The following is a 19,629-nucleotide window of genomic DNA, read 5'->3' as shown; positions in this document are numbered from 1 at the left end:
AGGATTAGAGGGTAAAGGATGAGGGTAGAAATGAAATTTTATTTTGGGACAAAATTGAAATTAAAAAAAAAAAGAAAAAAAAAAATAAGGGGTCTAAAATAAAGAGACAGGCACTAATAGCAACCCTCTAATTTAGGAGTATAAAATGTAATAAATTCTTAAGAATTTAACAACTGAAGTGATTGCCACCAAAAATTTAAAAATCATCTCGAGACATGATTTTGTAATTAGTTTTATGATTAATTCTATATATGTAGTTTTGTTACATCAGCAACAATCAATTTTAAAGTTTGAAATTGTACTTCCACAGAATGACATATTAAAAAAAGACTTACAGAAATTTAATTTCTAGTTTGCCTCTTAGAAAAGTAAAAATAAAAAATAGATGAAGTATTATAATATAAAAAGTTTATAACAGGTCAAGCTTGAACTTTTTGGCATAAGACTCAAATAGGTTTGAACTGCTTCTAGTCATCGATTGTCCGGGGTTGGTGGTTGGGGGGATTTGCCAGGGGAAAAGGGAAGGATACTAGGGAAGGTTGGGAAAAAGGAAGAGGGCAAAAATGATCTTCCCAAAGCCAGATTTCATGACTTTAAAAACAATTAAACAAATAAATAAAAATTCCCACTTCATATGTGCTGAGATCTTTAATATCTAAGACAATATACACAAAAGCATACGGTGTCAGACAACAATCCATGAAATTCATATACAAAACCAGCCCTACTGGAGTATGAAGTTTATTACAAAAAGTAATTCATATTATATTTGGCATCCCAATTCACATTTTAGCATTGGTCCCTTGACTTGGAGATCAACATCCTCGATAGAAAGTAGAATGGTTCTGATCAGAATTGTCAATATAGTCAACCGGGCAGGTTTGAATGACCATAATCCTCAAAAAAACGCATATTAGGCTGCGCGTAGAGCATTCCTTGCACCATCAATAACATGGGATATGAAAGAATAAGGTGCCTTTGGCATGGCAAAGGAAATTCATTCTAGCAGTGGGATATGAAAGGATTTGGGAAAAACAAATTCTTTGGCCCAGCATACACACAAAATGACACCACCATCATGAGGCACGTTAATCAGTAAAAGAGCTGTGACCAGTCCAGCTAGAAGCCTTGAGGAATCCATAGTTGTTGTCTTCGCAAGACAGTTGTTCAAGTTAATGCTTTGAAGCTGGTTTGGAGTAGCTCAGTGCCAGATAAACCACTGATCCTTGCACAGGAGAGCACGAAGAATCAGAACATTGATGAAAATCTACCACGGTAGACCTTTTAAAGAGGTTCATGACATCCTACGACATATTTCTCGCTAAATGTGGCTGTGCCTGATCCTTCGTTAGAAGCAACCGAGGATCCTGGAGCCTAGAAATATGGCATAATAGGGCAATGGCCAGACAGTTGAAAGAGGAGAATGATACACCTCAGATGCACCTCAGATTCTCTCTTTCTATATATCATCTGAGAATAGCACCGGTTACATAATGAACAGGCTTGGAATCTCAAATCCAAGGTGTCCAACCTTCATACATGTTGCAAAGATTATCCACACTGGTTGCTTGCTTAAGTAGATAATCCACTTGCTCTGCAATACTAATTGGCCAGAAAGAAAGTACAGTTAACACCAATTTCACCTGAAGAACAGATAGTCAAGGGAAGTAGGTGTACCTGTTGTCAGCAATATCTTGACCATCTAGTTTCATCTCAACTCTCTTTAGAACCGACATTGCATAAGCATTTTTACCTACAGATAACCAAGAATTACAATACAGATTAAAGCATCGTTCCACATTTCATTCATATAATTTTCAGAAAAATGTTACATAAAACGAGTATCTTATCTGATTTTCTTACGACTAGACATAAATGTATGGATCCCACGTATATTAATTAATAGATTTGTGTCTAATGGTAAGAAAACCTGGTGAGAAAGCCATTTATGTATGGAATTTCTCATAATTTTCAAGCTGGATTAGGAAGCTAACTGCTTTCAGCAAATAGGACAAAAACAATAGCAAGAAGAAAGTTAGTAAGACACTATAGTAACCAAAACTCAGAACCACTTGGTAGAGTATACACATGCCAGCGCAAGGACACATGCACATAAATGTCAAACTAGACAATATTTGCAAGTATTCTCAATCCTGCCACTGCAGGAATAACCTAAGCATATATTGATTCAGTTTCAGTGAAGGATTACAATGTTATAGCATCTCCAGATGTTCATCTACGAAATTATTAGCCTTCCTTCCCTAGTTTCCTAATAAAAAATAAAAAAATAAAAAAATAATTGAATTCTCAGCATTTAATTTTTCATAGCAATCTTACCCGATGATGAACACATGCATTCACTGATACACATGATGTGAACAATTGTTCTGGTTTTTTGATGGGCTTTAGTAATCCAATTTCTTACTTGCTTGTGATTTGAAACAAGGTTTTCCTATTTACTACATCTAACTTTCCTTGCATGTCCCAAAAACATGCTACCTCAACAAAATGTCTCCAAGAGAATCAAGTCTCATGCTTTAACAAACAAAATGCCGTTGACAAGCTGAACCAGTAGAGAAACACATTGACTGACAGAAAAATGTCATGAATTACACAAAACATAAGACTTTCAGCCTTAATACAAAGTAAGACAAGACAATTAGGTTTTGTCCATCAAGCATTAGTTCTTGAGTTAAATTATGAAACTCTTTAAATACAAATTAAATTCCTTGAATCGTAAAAAATTAGTTATATTTCAAAACTGGCAGATTTTGACCATTCAATTAAACTATGATTTCAGGTGAACTGAAACATCAAGCTGGGTTGAATCTAAAGCATTAACTGCAAAAGTTGGTACTATATTGAAAAAGGTACTTCCAATATTAATAGAAGTAAAAGAAGGGATATTTTAGTCAGTTAAGTTTCATTCTTACCCCTGGTTACTCGGTTTCCAACATCAATAGTAGGAAATGGAGTTTCATGATCTTCATCTTCAATCTTGTCTTGGTTTAGTGAAGATTCGTCCTTAAGCCCAAGTTTCGTCTGTGGGTTTTCCTGGTTGAAAGAATTTGAAGTCTGAGCAATGCTTGATACAGATTCATCGTATGGTGATTCCCCCAGTCTCAGACATTCATCTACAGAACCAGTACCACCATCATTGGCCTCCTTGTACCTAGATTCTGACTGCACATGATGCAAAGTTTCTTGAGAATCAGTTCCAGACAATTCCACTTCTAGGTCATTAAAGCTATCTGCAAGACTTTCTTCTGCTGATGTTTCACTGTTCTCTGAGCTGCTACTGCAGATACTTTCTGGAGGAGATGTCCACCCTTTGTCTTGCAAAGACAGTCTACTCACTCCAAGAGAATCCTCATCACTTTCTCTATCAGATTTGGAGAAAACCTCTCGCTCCTTACTATTGTAGTCACTATCATGACCTGCAACTTCTGGCCTTGACAAATTAATGTCCTGCGACCTTACTTCCTCGCTTTCTCCTAGCCCTTCAAGAGCCTGTAAGAAAACAATAAATTGATCAGTAATCTCTTTATCCAGAGTATATATACATATTGTAGACATTGACAGTCAATAGAATATTCCCAACAGCATGGCATTACTTTATGAAGATTTCCTGCATGGAGACTTGCAGTTCGCGCCAGCCTGGTCAACATGGAGTGGAGTCCCTTCACAGAGATTGAAAGCGATGATACCAAGGGTTTAAAGGCCTGATAAGCCTCCTTGATTCTCAAGTAATAAGACTGGTATATTGCTTGTCCATGAATTGGAGATATTTCCATCTTAGTCTCTCTTTCTCTTGCCATGGAATCAGTCATAGCAGCAACATCCTTAGATAATACAGATTCCAGAGGAAGTAGGATTGTATTTGCCTGACCAATATACAAGTAAGCACATAATTAAATTTGACTCAGTAAGCAGAATAAATTTCATATCTGTTTAAAGAAAAACTATCGGAGCGAGTCACAACATATATAAGCAACTAGGAATGCTTTATATCACTAGTTTTTTTCACCGTTTTGTATCACCATATTACATGGCAAGATATTATTTGCTTTTGTCAATTCCTTAATAATTATCTCCAAACAAAGGAACAATTCATAACCATCCATGTAGGAGGTGATTTAAATTGGTGACCAAAAATCAGTGACATTGCATTTCTCTTTCAACAAGTAATAAAAAAAACTAAAAATCATGATTGAGAGAAAAGAAATACCTTAGAAAGATCTTCCATGAGAGAACTATGTACAGCAGCAGCTTCCTTCCCCAAACTATGAACATCATGTAGATCTTCAGTTATTGCCAGGACCTAAAGCAAAGTACAGCAAAGTTAGCCTCAAATGAAAAACAAAAAAGTGTCACAAATTATTCAAGTTACAATTTGAATGATGCATTGTAAGATCAGGAAGAGAAAGAGAAAACAGAAGACAGCTAATTAAGTGGTGATGCATAATGTCTCTAATTGTGTATCTTACAGTCTGTCAATTTAGCTAACCCTCTTAGTTAAAATATCAAAAATTCACCTTTTCTTATCCGTGTTACATATTTTAAATTGCTTCCAAGTGATTGTGTTTAATATACATGACTATCTCACATGCGGCTTACTTCACTCAAGCTTGCGTTTTATGTTGCACCTTGCACTCAAGCTCTACGAGACCTTGGCACCTACCTTGGCCCCTATGAAGCATAGGTACTTCGAAAAACATGCCGTAACCGTACGGGGTACTTACCGGCTTATGGTACTTCGTATAGTACTTCTGTATATGTACCATTCCAAATTTTTTCTTCTTAATTTTTGGCGTACCTGGATATACCTAGCATATACTCAAGCCGTGCCAGACCATACCTTAGTCTAAACAATATATCCTTCTACTATACAGATAAAATTTCTTTCACTAAGATTTCTTTTTTATTTTTGGTTCCATGCTTAGCGTGATTTTAAAATTAAGCTATGGTTTGTAAGTTATTTATTATATTGACATTTAATTTTAATTTACACCTTTACTTTTGACATTTTGGATCTTAACAAATTAAATCATTTAATCAATTTTTGCATTATTCCAAATTAAAAATAAATATTTTTTTACAAACGTACCAAGCCGAAGCCGTACCCGTACCCGTACCCTACTTTTTTTGGATTTTATAGTATCAACGTACCTGTATTGTACCAGTATCAGTATTTGTACCCATACCCGTGCTTCATAACTTGGCACCTTAGTGAGCCTTGAGCCTTCAATAACCATGTTTTTTATTAGGTTTTAGTAGTCAAGGCTACTTAGATAACTTCAAAATTGCTGGACAGGGACTATAGAATGGGAGCATGGGACGTCTTATGAGTCAATTTGTGCTAATGAGTATGTAGTTATTATTAGGTCTAAAAATAGTTTGCTATAGAGGACCAGTTACCTTTCATCGAGTCAATCCCATTAGAATTAGGAGATATCTAGTAGTGTATAAATACTTTTGTAATCTTTCCATTTAATATAAGTGATAGATTTTTTAAACTTGTGTGAAGCTTTAAAAAATTCATAAGATACATTATGCAAACTTACCGTAAGGGGTAATCCCTATGGAGTTCTTGTTGGGGTTTCTAAAAGCTTTCGCATAACATCGTTCTTGTGTGTCCATGATTTTTTCTATAGGCACGTAAATCACTGGTGTTCTTTTTTGTTAAAACCTATCACCTACTTCACCCACTAAACCTAACCCACTACACCACTATCACCTCACCTACTCCACTAAACCTAACCCACTACACCACTACCACCTCCACTTTACCTACTCCATCTACCACCTACTACCACCTACTCTTCTATATATAGGAATCATTGTAACATTCAATATATCTATCAATAATACAATCAATATCTATACAATTCTCTATTTCTCTTTATACATTAAATTTTCTACATGGTATCAGAGCAGGTTTAGAACCTAGTATTTTCGCTTCCCCGGCGGGCGGCAACCTCACCTTAGCCGCCCGCCGGACCTCAACCTATTCCGCTGTCATCTCTATCAATACATATAGCTTCCAGTTCGCCGCCACCAGAGGCGACTTCTCTACATACAAAGATCAACCATTCTCATCTCTCTCTGAGATGAAGAGGCCAACCTCTCTCTCTCGGCAACTCTCTCTTCGGTTTCTCTCTACACCACCTTCTCAACCTTTTAGTTCTACTACTGTGACCCTCTCTATGATGGTTTTGGTGTCTCTGCAATGTGGGCTGTTCTTACTATTGTTGTTGTCTTTGACTTCTCTGTGGGTGCAACACTTGGAAGGGGTGTAAATAGGGGTTTTGCAACACTGCTTGCTGGTACTCTTGGCGTTGGAGCTCATCGAATTGCTAGTTTTTTCTGGAGAAATATGTGAGCCCATACTACTTGGGCTTTTCGTCTTCATACTAGCTGCAGTAGTGACATTCATAAGATTTTTTCCAAGAATGAAAGCAAGATACGATTATGGGCTGCTGATATTTATATTAACATTCTGTTTAATATCAGTATCTGGTTATAGAGTTGATGAGGTGTTAGAGATGGCCCACAGGAGGCTATCCACCATACTCATCGGTGGTGCCAGCGCTGTGATTGTGTGTGTATGCATTTGTCCATATGTGGTGCTGGTGTTGTCAAGGGCTTCCAGCCATCTATCTATCAGGCAAATAATGGTGGGGCCAATTTTGTGGCACATGGTTAGAATCTTTTCAGAGGACTACAATGATTTGAATGTTGAGCCTTCGTTTGGAGAGACCAATCTCGACTTTGAAGGCAGAGAGAGGAGCACTAAGGAAAGCACACCCATTCTTCTTTTATTTATTTAATCACACTCACCAAGTTTGTTTCACTCTCATTATCACATCCATACACACCGGTATCATGTTGTCTTCAACTTTCTTTTATTTATCATTTTAAAATACACCCTTATCATGTTGTTCCCCACCTTCTTTACTTTATATATATATATATATATCTCTTTTTATTATATTCTATTACTCAAACTCTCCTCCATTTGATTTTAAAATCACTTATTTTTTATTTATTTTTTCCAAATCACTTTTCCTCCTTTTTACATACCCCCACTTTATTTTTGAAACAATCACCCTGATATTTTTCATATAATCCATCTATACATATTTTTTTTATCTATTTTCTTTCTCCCTTGTTTTCTTTCATTTTATTTTTATTTTTTCAACACAACACTCCCAAAAAAAAACAACAAAAAAAAAACAAAAAAAACAAAAAAAACCTACTCCACTAAACCTAACCCACTACACCACTACCACCTCCACTTTATTTTTGAAACAATCACCCTGATATTTTTCATATAATCCATCTATACATATTTTTTTTATCTATTTTCTCTCCCTTGTTTTCTTTCATTTTATTTTTATTTTTTCAACACAACACTCCCAAAAAAAAACAACAAAAAAAACAACAAAAAAAAAAACAAAAAAAAAAACATTTTACAAACTTGTCATTTCTTCATGCCGGGGATCAACCCCGATCAGCATTTTACACCAAAAAAAAAAAAAAAAAAAAAAAACAAAAAAAAAAACAAAAAAAAAAACAAAAAAAAAAACACACACAAAACAACCACATCCACAGGCGGGATTTTACTTCTCTACTCTGCTGCGGGTCGCTTTTTCTTGCCTCCGTCCTGGGCGGCCCTTGCCGGTGCTGCCTTTGTGTTTCCCGCACCCACTCCACTGGGCACGATCACTACTCCCTGCTCCTCCACTGCAGCATATGGCGGACCTCCAAATCGGAACATAACGGTGGCCTTCCGCTTCAGTTCCTTATTTTCCGCCTTTAGCACACTTATCTCTGCTCGCGCATCCTTATACATGCGTTGGAGCAGAGCCAGTTGGGCGTTTAGCTGCTGCACCTCATTTGTTCTACTCTGCAGCCGGTTCGACAAATTTGTAACCGCAGTCATGGTTTCCACACATGACTTCAATGTATACTGATTGGCCTCCACATCCGACTGCACTGCCATTCTTTGCTCCACAGACCGCATAGGAAAGTTCAACGGAGCAAACTCCGGGGCGCTTGGTTGAGGTTCCAGTGCCACCGCACCAGTTATCTCTCTTGTGGACTCGTTGAGGTCGGGAAAGAGAGTAAGCAGACCACGGGAAGAAGAGGCCATGTTCTGGGTAGCTGGATGGGAAGAAGAGGCCATGTTTTTGGGTTGCTAAGTGTTTCAGAGAAGCAGCGATTACCGATTGGTACTGTCAGACAGTGTTGGTTACAGAGTGTTTCAAGATTTGCAGCTCTTCGAGACAAGCTCTCTGAGAATGCAGAGGTTTCAACTGGTTTGTTATGCTTCCAAGTCTCAGCCTCCGCTTCGGTTTATAAAGACCCTGACGAAGAGGCCGACACGCGTTCTGTCGGTCACGTGCATCGCCGCGTGTCTGGCGCGCCTTTTGATGGCTCGCCGCTCGATGATTTCTGTCGGGCACATCTTTTGATAAAGTGGGCGCGCCTTTTGAGGGCGCGACTTTTGCGGGCTCGATATATATATCTACATGTATATCTTTTGGGCAGCCTATATACACACTCATACAGTGTCTTCTACACCGGTCCGACATGACCCCATAAACTGTCTTCTACATCGGTCCGACATGACCCCGTAAACAGTCTTCTACAGCGGTCCGACATGACCCCATAAACTGTCTTCTACATGGGTCCGACAAGACTCTGTAAACTGTCCCGACATTGATTCCGGTTAGCTCCTTCATGGGTCCGACAAGACTCTGTAAACTATCCCGACATTGATTCCGGTTAGCTCCTTCATGGGTCCGACAAGACTCTGTAAACTGTCCCGACATTGATTCCGGTTAGCTCCTTTATGGGTCCGACAAGACTCTATAAACTGTCCCGACATTGATTCCGGTTAGTTTCTACAAGGGTCCAGCAAGACTCCGTAAACTGTCACAACAACTGTCACAACATTGTCTGCTACAACGGTCCGACATGACCCCATAAACTGTCTTCTACATCGGTCTGACACCGCCATCCAGTGTCCTCTACACCGTTATGACACCACCATACAGTGTCCTCTACAACGTTATGACACCCCCATGCAGTGTCCTCTACAACGTTATGACACCACCATCCAGTGTCTTCACCAATGATCTGACACGACCATACAGTGTCTCCTATCCTCTTTTATTTTTATGTATTTTTCTTGTTTTGTTACTCTCTCCAAACTCAAGTTGGTTAGTTCCTATCCCCCTTGAGTTTGCGGGGGGCTATTAAAACCTATCACCTACTTCACCCACTAAACCTAACCCACTACACCACTACCACCTCACCTACTCCACTAAACCTAACCCACTACACCACTACCACCTCCACTTTACCTACTCCATCTACCACCTACTACCACCTACTCTTCTATATATAGGAATCATTGTAACATTCAATATATCTATCAATAATACAATCAATATCTATACAATTCTCTATTTCTCTTTATACATTAAATTTTCTACATTTTTTATATATAATTATCATGTGGATGCCTTTGATATAACTCGATCATTTTTGAATTGAAAATTTTTAATTTAACGGTCGACAAATTTAAGTTGGTAATAAGTTTGGAAAGGTTTGGCCTATTCACCCGCCTTGTTGGCACAAACTACATCCGACTCCAAGTTTTCAATAATAGCTTGAAAAAACTACAAGTAATCACTAGAAGACCACATCCACAAGTGTTAGAAACTCTATCAATAAAATGATTCTGGCACTCAACAAGATATGGCGGGGAAAAAGTAAAAAAATAAAAAATAAAAAGAAGAAGAAAAAATTAATTTAGAAACTTCAAATTGCATTTGCAAATCCCTTGGCATTTTAATGGTCCCATTTGTTTTTCCATAGCTTTCATCCAGCAGCTGGAAGTCAATATTTAGAATGAGGCCATTAAGGAAGATGGGGAACTTCACTAAATTTAATGTTATGGGATCATCAAAGTGGAGAGTGTTTCAAATTTCCTTACTTCATGAGAAGGTTGATGGTTTCCTTCACCTCAGAAATGAGATAGGACCACTCAACTCCCACAGACATCCAAATGCACATGAGTTAAAAATAAAAAATCTCACTTATGCAATCCAAAGTCCAAATATCACAAACATGACAATTGAAAGGATATTCTCCCACATCACAATACGTAACCATCACCCATAGTGAAACTTGAAAGTACCATTGCAAGATAAATGAAATTATTGTGTCAAATTTATAAAGATTATACCTCTTCAAGCATGGAACCACATTCAGAAGTCAAAGCAGTGTGGCCCCTCATAACACGACCAAAAGCAGATAGTGCCACGCTGGCTTCATAGGCACAATCTTTCATTGCAACAAGAGTGCTTTGTAAATCACCTATGCAAGACAAAATCAGCAATACGTGTCAATCAATGCAAGTATTGAGTGTATTTTTCCGATCGGCAACACAAATCTACTAAAAGAAAAAAAAAAGAAAAGGTTAGAGGGCAAGAAGTCCTAGAATGAAGAAAAAAGGAAAATCGAAATAAAAATTACAAACCACACACAAATCTCTTCACAAGTTCTTGCATTCCTTTGTTTTTTATTGAAGTGTCTATGGAACAGTGATATAAACCTACACTACCACCACTACTGAACTGAAGTTAAGTTAATATTGGTTGGAGAATATCTGAATCTTCAACTGAAATTATTTGCTTAACACTAATCCAAAGCCAAGTATTCCAACCATATAGAAATTTACAAATGAATTTGTGGGCAATTTAAAAGTTAAACAAAACATATTTCATATAGTAGCCGACAATGTCAATTAGTTGAGTATAGGCTTAACCTAATACCCATTAGTCTCTTATGCTCATTTTAATTCGAACTTAATCCATTAACCACAATTTTAAATCATTTTACATAAGTAGTTTGCAGTTTAAGTTAGATATTTCTAACAATAATGACCACTTCAAAGGATCAAATGCAAATAATGATTTGAGTAGGGTGCAAATCAATATACCAATGTTGATTTGTTATACAAATATCAAGCCCTCCCACATGCAATTGGCATGCGGAGGGTCAAACAGTATGTCACTAATATATAGCTATATGGCTATGCCTGAAGCATAAATATGGATTCATGCGGGCATACAGATATATGTAAGTATCATTTAAGAAAAGGCATGACCTGATGCTGACTTTGCTTTTACAGAAGCAATGCAGAGTTCATTAGTTGTGGAAAATAAGCCATTGGAAGCAGCTTCCATGTTGCTCTGTGCAAGGTTCCACTCTTGCTCGGCACCTGATACACAAAGCACAAAACCATACATTCATCACCCATATGAAAGGGTAACTAATTTAATTGACCATGACCTTGTCCACTACAGAGATCATTTTACTGAGAAAGACTGAAACTAACGTGTGAAAGAATGATAAGTGACATCCAATCTTGTTAATGCATTCAAGTAAGCTTGCTGCCATGTCCTGCCATCAGCACCAGTCCTAAAGGGATAAATATCTCCGGAAGTCCGAAAAATGCCATCTCTTGATGCTTCAAATTCCAATATTGACATGCAAATTTTGATGATATCTGATGCCTTTTCTCGAGCGTCCCACAACAATTGTTGTCGTCTCATCAGATGGTTATGGAATTCAGGAGGTATTCCTGAATTCCTTGCTGAGGTACTTCCCATCACACCGGAGTTTGGACCACCACAGGCCCAACCCATGGCTCTCTCAAGCTGCCCTTCTGCTGCAACAGAAGTTCTTTCACAGGCTTGTAGGCACTCCAATGACCTAGCTATTTTTGAGACAGAAGATTGTATACTTTCCAACAATTTAGGTCTACTAAGGTTTAGAATAACTGGAAATAATTTGTCCTCACTTGCAAGGTATTTATGAGATATGAGCCTAACATTATGCAAGGGGTTCAGGCTAATGTCATGAATCCATTGCATCTGAACAATCTCTAGGCTGGTCTTGCAAAGAGCCTCTTTAAGTTCAGTCACTTGCCTTTTCATGAGAGAAGCTGCAGACCTTGCTGCTCTGACAGTTTCATTTGCGTTACAGTATTCCTCAAGCATAAGTTGTACTCTTCTTACAGCCCCAAAATCTTTCTTGACTTGATCAAAAGCAAGTTCCTTTGTTGTTTCCATCGGTTGCTTCAAAAGTTCATTTTCTTTGTCTAATCCAGCCAACAGAATAGGACCAACTCGCTCTTTCAGGTATTGGCCTATATGTTCATGAAATTGGATTTCAAGCTTTTTCTTCACGACATGGAAAAGCTGGTCAAATCCTAAATTTTGATCTACACATGAAGCAGTATCATGTATGCATGAATCAAGAAAAGAATCCACAACACCCACCTTCCAAATAAAGAAAGTATGGTTGTTCATTAAGTTCGGAAACTTCCAGATGTATTCAGATAACGAGCAACCGGTACTCATCAAATCTGCAAGACGAGAAGTTCCACTAGAGCAAGAAGTGCCAAGTCCGCCAAGTGAAGCCAATGCTTTATCAATTGATTCCAGCTCAGAGAAGGGCTGGACTAGTGCTGCCAAAAGAGCTTTGCTCCTTGCAATGTGCGGCTCACTGTCCTTTTCAGAACTAATTATAGATTGAAAATGGCTTTCAGAAGAAAATAGAGCATTTCTAATACTAGCATCTCTCTTCATCAGAGAAGAAGTTCGGATGTCCTTCTGGTTCCATGCTTGATGGAGTTTGTCCAGCTGAGCTCTACAAGCTTCTTCTTGAGAGGCAAGCTCTTCAGCCTCTTCCCAAGAAAGATGATCCCTACCCTTCACAGAAGCTTCTTCAAGAGCCAACTGCTGCTCAGTAATAAGACCAACCTTCACAAAGTAGTTCTGTTCCAGTTCTACTAAAGATGCCCTCTCTAATTCAACCTCAACCAGCTGCTCCAGTGCTGTATCAATGGATCCTCTGATCTGTGAGAGAGAACCAAATGCATCCATGACTTCTGAATTGAATAATACTACCGATCTTATCACATCAGGTAGAACAACTTCAATCATTTGCCCAACCAAGTTCTTAGAGGAGAGTAAACTGGTTTTGAAAATGGAAGCCCAATTCCTTTGAAAAAAATAATTTGAACGATCATCATCTGTGCCGATATGAGGTAAATCTCCGCAAATAAATTGCTGTAGTTCACTAACAAATCCAGCTACAAGTGCACATTTCTCTATTTGCTCTTCAAGGTCACAGAAAATAATTCCAAGAGCAGAACCACCAGTAGAATGGTTCAATATGTTGAGCACTCTACGCTTAACCTCACTATATAAAGAGCTTGCGGCTATGTTTAAGACAGTTAGAACCTTCTCCTTCTTGTCTTCCAGCTCCCCTTGAAATCTGGCATCTTTTGTTCCATCAAGCTTCAAAGGTCCTGCATGAATTGCAGATATGGTATCTTCTTTCCTTGCTAAACCAGCAGACTGCATGTACTTCATGAAAGTAGATAGAAGCCGATCCTTAGCTCTCAATTCAGTCTCCGAACCAATTGAGTTCACCAGTTCAGCACACTCTTTTTCAACTTTCTGTATCTCTTCTGCATACTTCTCCACTTTTAGACATAGATCATCATAACTACTACCAGAATCAAATCCATCTCCCTGTACCTTTGCAATCAGCTCAGTAGCCTGTCTTCTGGAAAGTGATAGAATATCAGAAGAAATGCTATTTACTGAAAGTTCCAGAACTTGTGCCCAACCATGCATTGGGCTGGTTGTAATGTAATTTAGTGGTAGGATTCGTTGCAAAGCCAAAGAATACTCTTGGACTGCTGTTACTGCAGAAGAAAGTCCATGATCCAGTTCAGCTATGAGCTGAGAAACTTCTCTATCTATATCACGGCATTGAGCTTGTGTGGGCTCAGGAACAATAGTCAATGGAACACCAGCCACGAGAATAGCAGATGTGAGAGACAAAGCTTCCTCTGTACCCGTCAGCTGTAAGTAGGCTTTGATTTCTGAAATTGAACTGCTTCGTAAAGCATCAAGAATCCTTCCATGTTTTTCCATCCAAGTTGTTGCCTCTTGGGCCTTCTCAACTACCACAGCCTTCGCCTGAGTGAATTCCCTTGCCTGTACTTCAAATGAGGCACAGGCTTTTTCTGAATTACAAGTTGCTTCAGCAACATTTGATTTTGCAGAAGTCTCATGTAGTACAAGGTTGGACCTCTCTTGATCAGCATGATAAAATAGAGCAGAAACAAGCTCATGTTGATTTAGGATGCTCGTGAACCTCTGGTACACAGATTCTCAGTGTTAAAGCCAGACCCAATTAATAACAAACTTAAAAGCAGCCAACCAAAAATGTAAGCATTATTTCTCCATACCTCAAATGCGGATTCAACAGCTGGCAAGGTACCGAGTAAAAGATCATGATGTTCCTGATCATATTCGATAGCATAAGTACCATTCATATATACAGATAACATCCAGGTAAAAAGACAGAAAAATAATACCAATGTTAAAACCTATCACCTACTTCACCCACTTAAACCTATTCCACTAAACCTAACCCACTACACCACTACCACCTCTACTTCACCTACTCCTTACCTACTACACACTCACCCTCTTCTATATATAGGAATCATGAATCATTGTAATAAATCAATAAACATCAATCAATAATACATAAATTTTTACATGGTATCAGAGCAAGGTTAAGACCTTAGTATTTCTCGCTTCACCGGCGGGCGGCAACCTCGCCTTGGCCGCCCGCCGGACCTCAACCTATTCCGCTTATTTTCTACACATACCTTGACTTCTTCAACATTTTCTTACACCCCTCCTCCGCTATGTCGGCGGCGGCACCCGCATCATCGTCTAGCCTCTATCGCCGTTCACCTCGCCTCTCACATATCCGTGGTTGTACTCTTACTCGTCGTCGTCGTTGGCGTTTCTGGCGCTGCTTTTCTGCTCGTCACTGCTGTTTTTTTTTCCCGATTTGCTCTCTCTCTCTCTTAGCCATGGATTTGGGTGTGGGGTGTAGAGCTGTGGCTCTGTTGTTGGTAGCCATGTTTGCTGGCTTGAAGGTTTCAATGGCAGCAGTGTACAAGGTTGGGGACTCCGCTGGTTGAACCATCATTGGGAATATTGATTACAAGGCCTGGGCTGCTTCCAAGACGTTTCATGTTGGAGATGTCATCATTTTCGAATACAATTTTCAATGTCACGTGTTGCAAGTGTCCCACAAAGAATACCAAGCCTGCAGAAGTGTAAGACAGTAACATGCATCTTCACATACAGCTTGGGTAATGTGTAACTATCAAAAGCACAAGCTTCTTGGACATCCCTCTCTCTCTCTCTCTCCATGGACCCAACATCATCATCATGCACCCACTCTATCTCCCTCTCTCTCATCTTTTCCCACTTTCAAACCCACTTTAATCATATCTCTCCTTTCTCTTAATTTATTTCATCCACGTTCTTTCACCCTTTTCTTTTATTTTAATATATATATATATATTTTATTATAATATATTTTCCCTATCCCTTGTTAGTAAGCATCACCCGTTTTCCATTCTCTTATTATTATTTATTTTATATTCCACCAAAAAAAAAAAAAAAAATCACACTGCTGTTTTTCTTATCACCCATCCACAAATATTTTTCTCTATTTTCTTTATCCATTATTTTCTTTTATTTTATTTTTCTTATTAAACAAAACAACACCACAAAATAACACCAACAACATTCCACAACCTTGTCATTTTATTCATATCAGGGGATCAACCCCGATCACACTTTTACATTAAAAAAAAAAAAAACCCACACAAACAAAAACAAAACTACCACACCCACAGTGGGATTTTTCTTCTCTGCTCAGCCGCCGGTCTTTTCTTCTTGCCTCCGTTCTGGGTGGTCCTTGCCGGTGTTGCCTCCGTGCTTCCTAGACCACCAAGCAAGTTGCCTCCTCCCTGCTCCTCCACTACAGCATACGGTGGACCTCCAAATCAGAACATCACGGTGGCCTTCCGCTTCAGCTCCTTATTTTCCGCCTTTAGCACACTTAACTCTGCTCGCGCATCCTTATACATGCGTTGGAGCAGAGCCAGTTGGGCGTTTAACTGCTGCACCTCATTTGTCCTACTCTGCAGCCGGTTCGACAAATTTGTAACCGCAGTCATGGTTTCCACACATGACTTCAATGTATACTGATTGGCCTCCACATCCGACTGCACTGCCATTCTTTGCTCCACCGACCGCATCGGAAAGTTCAACGGAGCAAAACCAGAGGTGTTTGGTTGAGGTTCACGGGCCTCCGCACCAGTTATCTCTCTTGTTGACTCGTTGAGGTCGGGAAAGAGAGTGAGTAGACCACGGGATGAAGAGGCCATATTCTGGGTAGCTGAACGGGAAGAAAAGGCCATGTTTTTTGGGTTGCTGCGTGTTTCAGCGAAATAGCAATTTCAGACTGATAATGTTTGGAAGGGGAGTGTTTCAAGATTTGCAGCTCTTAGAGGCAATCTCTCAGAAAAACGAATATCTCTCTCAGAAAATGAAGAGTTTTTCAGAAGTTTTTTCCCAGGTTTTTTGTCTTCGCTTCTGCCTCAAGCACAGCCTCCGCATTGGTTTATATCGACACTGACGACGCGGCCGACACGCCACTCTGTCGCTCACGTGCCTCGCCGCGTCTCCGGCTCACCTTTTGATGGCTCGACGCTTTCTGTCGGGCACGACTTTTGATGAAGTGGGCGCGCCTTTTGAGGGCGCAACTTTTGATGGCAGGTCTTTTTATGGATTGGGCACGCATTTTGATGGCACGTCTTTTTATGGATTGGGCACGCCTTTTGATGGCACGCCTTTTGAAAGATTGGGCACACCTTTTGAGGGTGCGACTTTTTAGGGGTCCGACAAGACTCTGTAAACTGTCCCGACATTGATTCCGGTTAGCTCCTTCATGGGTCCGACAAGACTCTGTAAACTGTCTCGACATTGATTCCGGTTAGCTCCTTTATAGGTCCGACAAGACTCTGTAAACTGTCCCGACATTGATTCCGGTTAGTTTCTACAAGGGTCCAGCAAGACTCTGTAAACTGTCACAACAACTGTCACAACATTGTCTGCTACAACGGTCCGACATGACCCCATAAACTGTCTTCTACATCGGTCTGACACCCCCATACAGTGTCCTCTACAACGTTATGACACCCCCATACAGTGTCCTCTACAACGTTATGACACCCCCATACCGTGTCCTCTACAACGTTATGACACCACCATCCAGTGTCTTCACCAATGGTCTGACACGACCATACAGTGTCACCTATCCTCTTTTATTTTTATGTATTTTCTTGTTTTGTAACTCTCTCCAAACTCAAGTTGGTTAGTTCCTATCCCCCTTGAGTTTGCGGGGGGCTGTTAAAACCTATCACCTACTTCACCCACTTAAACCTACTCCACTAAACCTAACCCACTACACCACTACCACCTCTACTTCACCTACTCCTTACCTACTACACACTCACCCTCTTCTATATATAGGAATCATGAATCATTGTAATAAATCAATAAACATCAATCAATAATACATAAATTTTTACAACCAATTAATCAGCTCCAATTATAGGAGGGGGGAAAAAAGCTTTGATAAAGTGTCAAATAAATGAAAGGGCTGAAACATTTAAGACGTTGCATGAAAAGTTAAAAGCTGTAATGCAATCAATCACAAAACAATTACACATGTCAAAAGTAACAGCAAGCATGTGGGAACTATACATGGCACGTAGTCGCATAAGTTCATTGACAAAAGGGAAAAAATTCCCTTCATTTCTTTTTCTATTTCTTGTGTCTTTTGCTTTTTCTTTTTCTCTTTTTTTTTTTTTCTTTCTTTTTTTTTTTCCCCTTTTTATTTGAGGTTGAGAGGGTGGCCGCAGGTTGGAGGGCATTCATCATTTTATCGGCCTGTTTATCATCTTTAAAACTGAAGCACATAAAAGCTAAGAATTCACAATACAAGAGTACCTGCAATGGAACACGAATTTCTTGAACACGAGATGCAAATAGACTCAAGCTAACTGCCAGCTCCATGCCCTTTCTTTCTTCACCAATGATTGCTGCATCATCATGGAAATCTCCACGTGTCCATTCCACAAGTGGATCCCAAACAAAAACCTCTAACAACATCAATACTATGTCTTTGTTCTTCCTCAGAACACCAAGAACTGCTTCACAGTTTGCTCTAAAGGCACCTTCAATCCCAGTCAATCCCAAAGCTGCTTCAATTGTCTGGGTCAGGCGGAAGGGCACAATTTCAGGAATCTTTAGCCTTTGCCCTTTATCAAAGCACACATTATAATCAATATGCAAAATATCCCCGCTAGAAAAATCTATTAGAATATTATCCAAATGCCTGTCCCCTAGGCCCAAAATGTGACCAACCATGCTCATTGCTGCTACGCTACCACAATACCTACATGCAAGCAAAATAAGTCAATTCAACGAAGTAGAAAAGCTTCAAAAATTATGATATAGTCCAAAAAACCAAAATGTTTCCACTTACATTGCTCAACTAATGAAGTATTACTATCAAATACTACCAAATTACTTATAAATATTATCATAGGCTTTTAATTTAGCATCTAATTGTCCTTTTAACCTCATTATTAGCCAACTTATATCTCTTAATTTTTTTAAATTTTTTAAATTTTTTGATAAATAAGGAGTAAATTTTATAAGAAAAGAGCATCAAGATGATGCTAACAAAACAAACACCACCAAACCTAGAACTATACATATAAAGAATCAATAAACTCCACAAAAGAAAATAAGTCTAGTGCCACTCGCCCCAACACCCAACTATACCATACCACCAAAAACATATTCTTCAAATGAAGCAACGAAACCGTTAACCCTTAAAAAGTCCAACGATTACGCTTCAACCAAACCAACCACATTAAACACAAAGGCACAAGATCCCAAGCCTTCCGCCGCCTCTTCCCCACCCAATCCCCCCTCCAACTACAAAGCACTTCCCGAACACTCCCCTGCTGCACCCAATCCAAACCAAACACTAAAAATATCTAACCCCAAAATTAAGATGCCACAAGTCAGTGAAGTAAAAGATGCAAAGTGGATTCCGCAGCCTGACAACACATACAACACCAATTGACCAAAATCTAGCGACATCGAATCAAATTATCCATCCACACAAAAAACACCACTATGGATGGCACACCAACAATCCACAAACTCTACCACGAAAAAGACCTATCCACGAAACCCACCTGAGCATGATAAGAGGATGACACCGAGAAAACCCCTTTAGCACCCTTACAGCACCACATCAGCCCATCCTCCCCCATCCCCACCTCCCTAACACCATACAACAAAGCTAAAAAGTCCACCAATTGATCAATCTTCCAATCAAAAATCTCCCCCCAGAAACTAACATCCCACACCACCCACTCATCTTATAAATACAAATAAGAAGCTACGATGGCATACTTATCTATCGCAAGCTGAAACATCAACAAGAAACGACCAAAATTTGATCGCCACACCATCTATCATTCCAAAACCGCACTTGCTCACCCCTACCCACCAGGAAGCTAACGGACCTCCAAAATTCCTTAATCCCTAACCAAAGAATTTTTCAGAAACCTCTTCCTTG

The 19,629-nt window shown here is 39.3% G+C and overlaps 1 protein-coding gene across 1 annotated transcript in view; it reads right to left on the bottom strand.

Moving 5' to 3' along the window:
* Positions 1-612: 612 nt before the first annotated feature.
* Positions 613-19,629, bottom strand: part of LOC114313078 (uncharacterized) — a 31,730-nt gene continuing 12,713 nt past the window's right edge. The window contains exons 6-15 of the mRNA XM_028259413.2: positions 17,982-18,429; positions 14,345-14,398; positions 11,414-14,252; positions 11,183-11,296; positions 10,259-10,389; positions 4,229-4,321; positions 3,615-3,884; positions 2,934-3,510; positions 1,678-1,753; positions 613-1,602 (exon numbers count right to left, since the gene is read on the bottom strand). Coding sequence (XP_028115214.2) covers positions 1,512-1,602; positions 1,678-1,753; positions 2,934-3,510; positions 3,615-3,884; positions 4,229-4,321; positions 10,259-10,389; positions 11,183-11,296; positions 11,414-14,252; positions 14,345-14,398; positions 17,982-18,429 — 4,693 coding nt within the window. The 3' untranslated portion in view covers positions 613-1,511. The remainder of the gene's footprint in view (positions 1,603-1,677; positions 1,754-2,933; positions 3,511-3,614; positions 3,885-4,228; positions 4,322-10,258; positions 10,390-11,182; positions 11,297-11,413; positions 14,253-14,344; positions 14,399-17,981; positions 18,430-19,629) is intronic.

Source organism: Camellia sinensis, chromosome 3 (genome assembly GCF_055761805.1).
Source record: "Camellia sinensis isolate YWXY chromosome 3, ASM5576180v1, whole genome shotgun sequence".
NCBI classification, from domain to species: Eukaryota; Viridiplantae; Streptophyta; class Magnoliopsida; order Ericales; family Theaceae; genus Camellia; species Camellia sinensis.
This window is presented reverse-complemented; position numbering and strand designations above follow the sequence as displayed.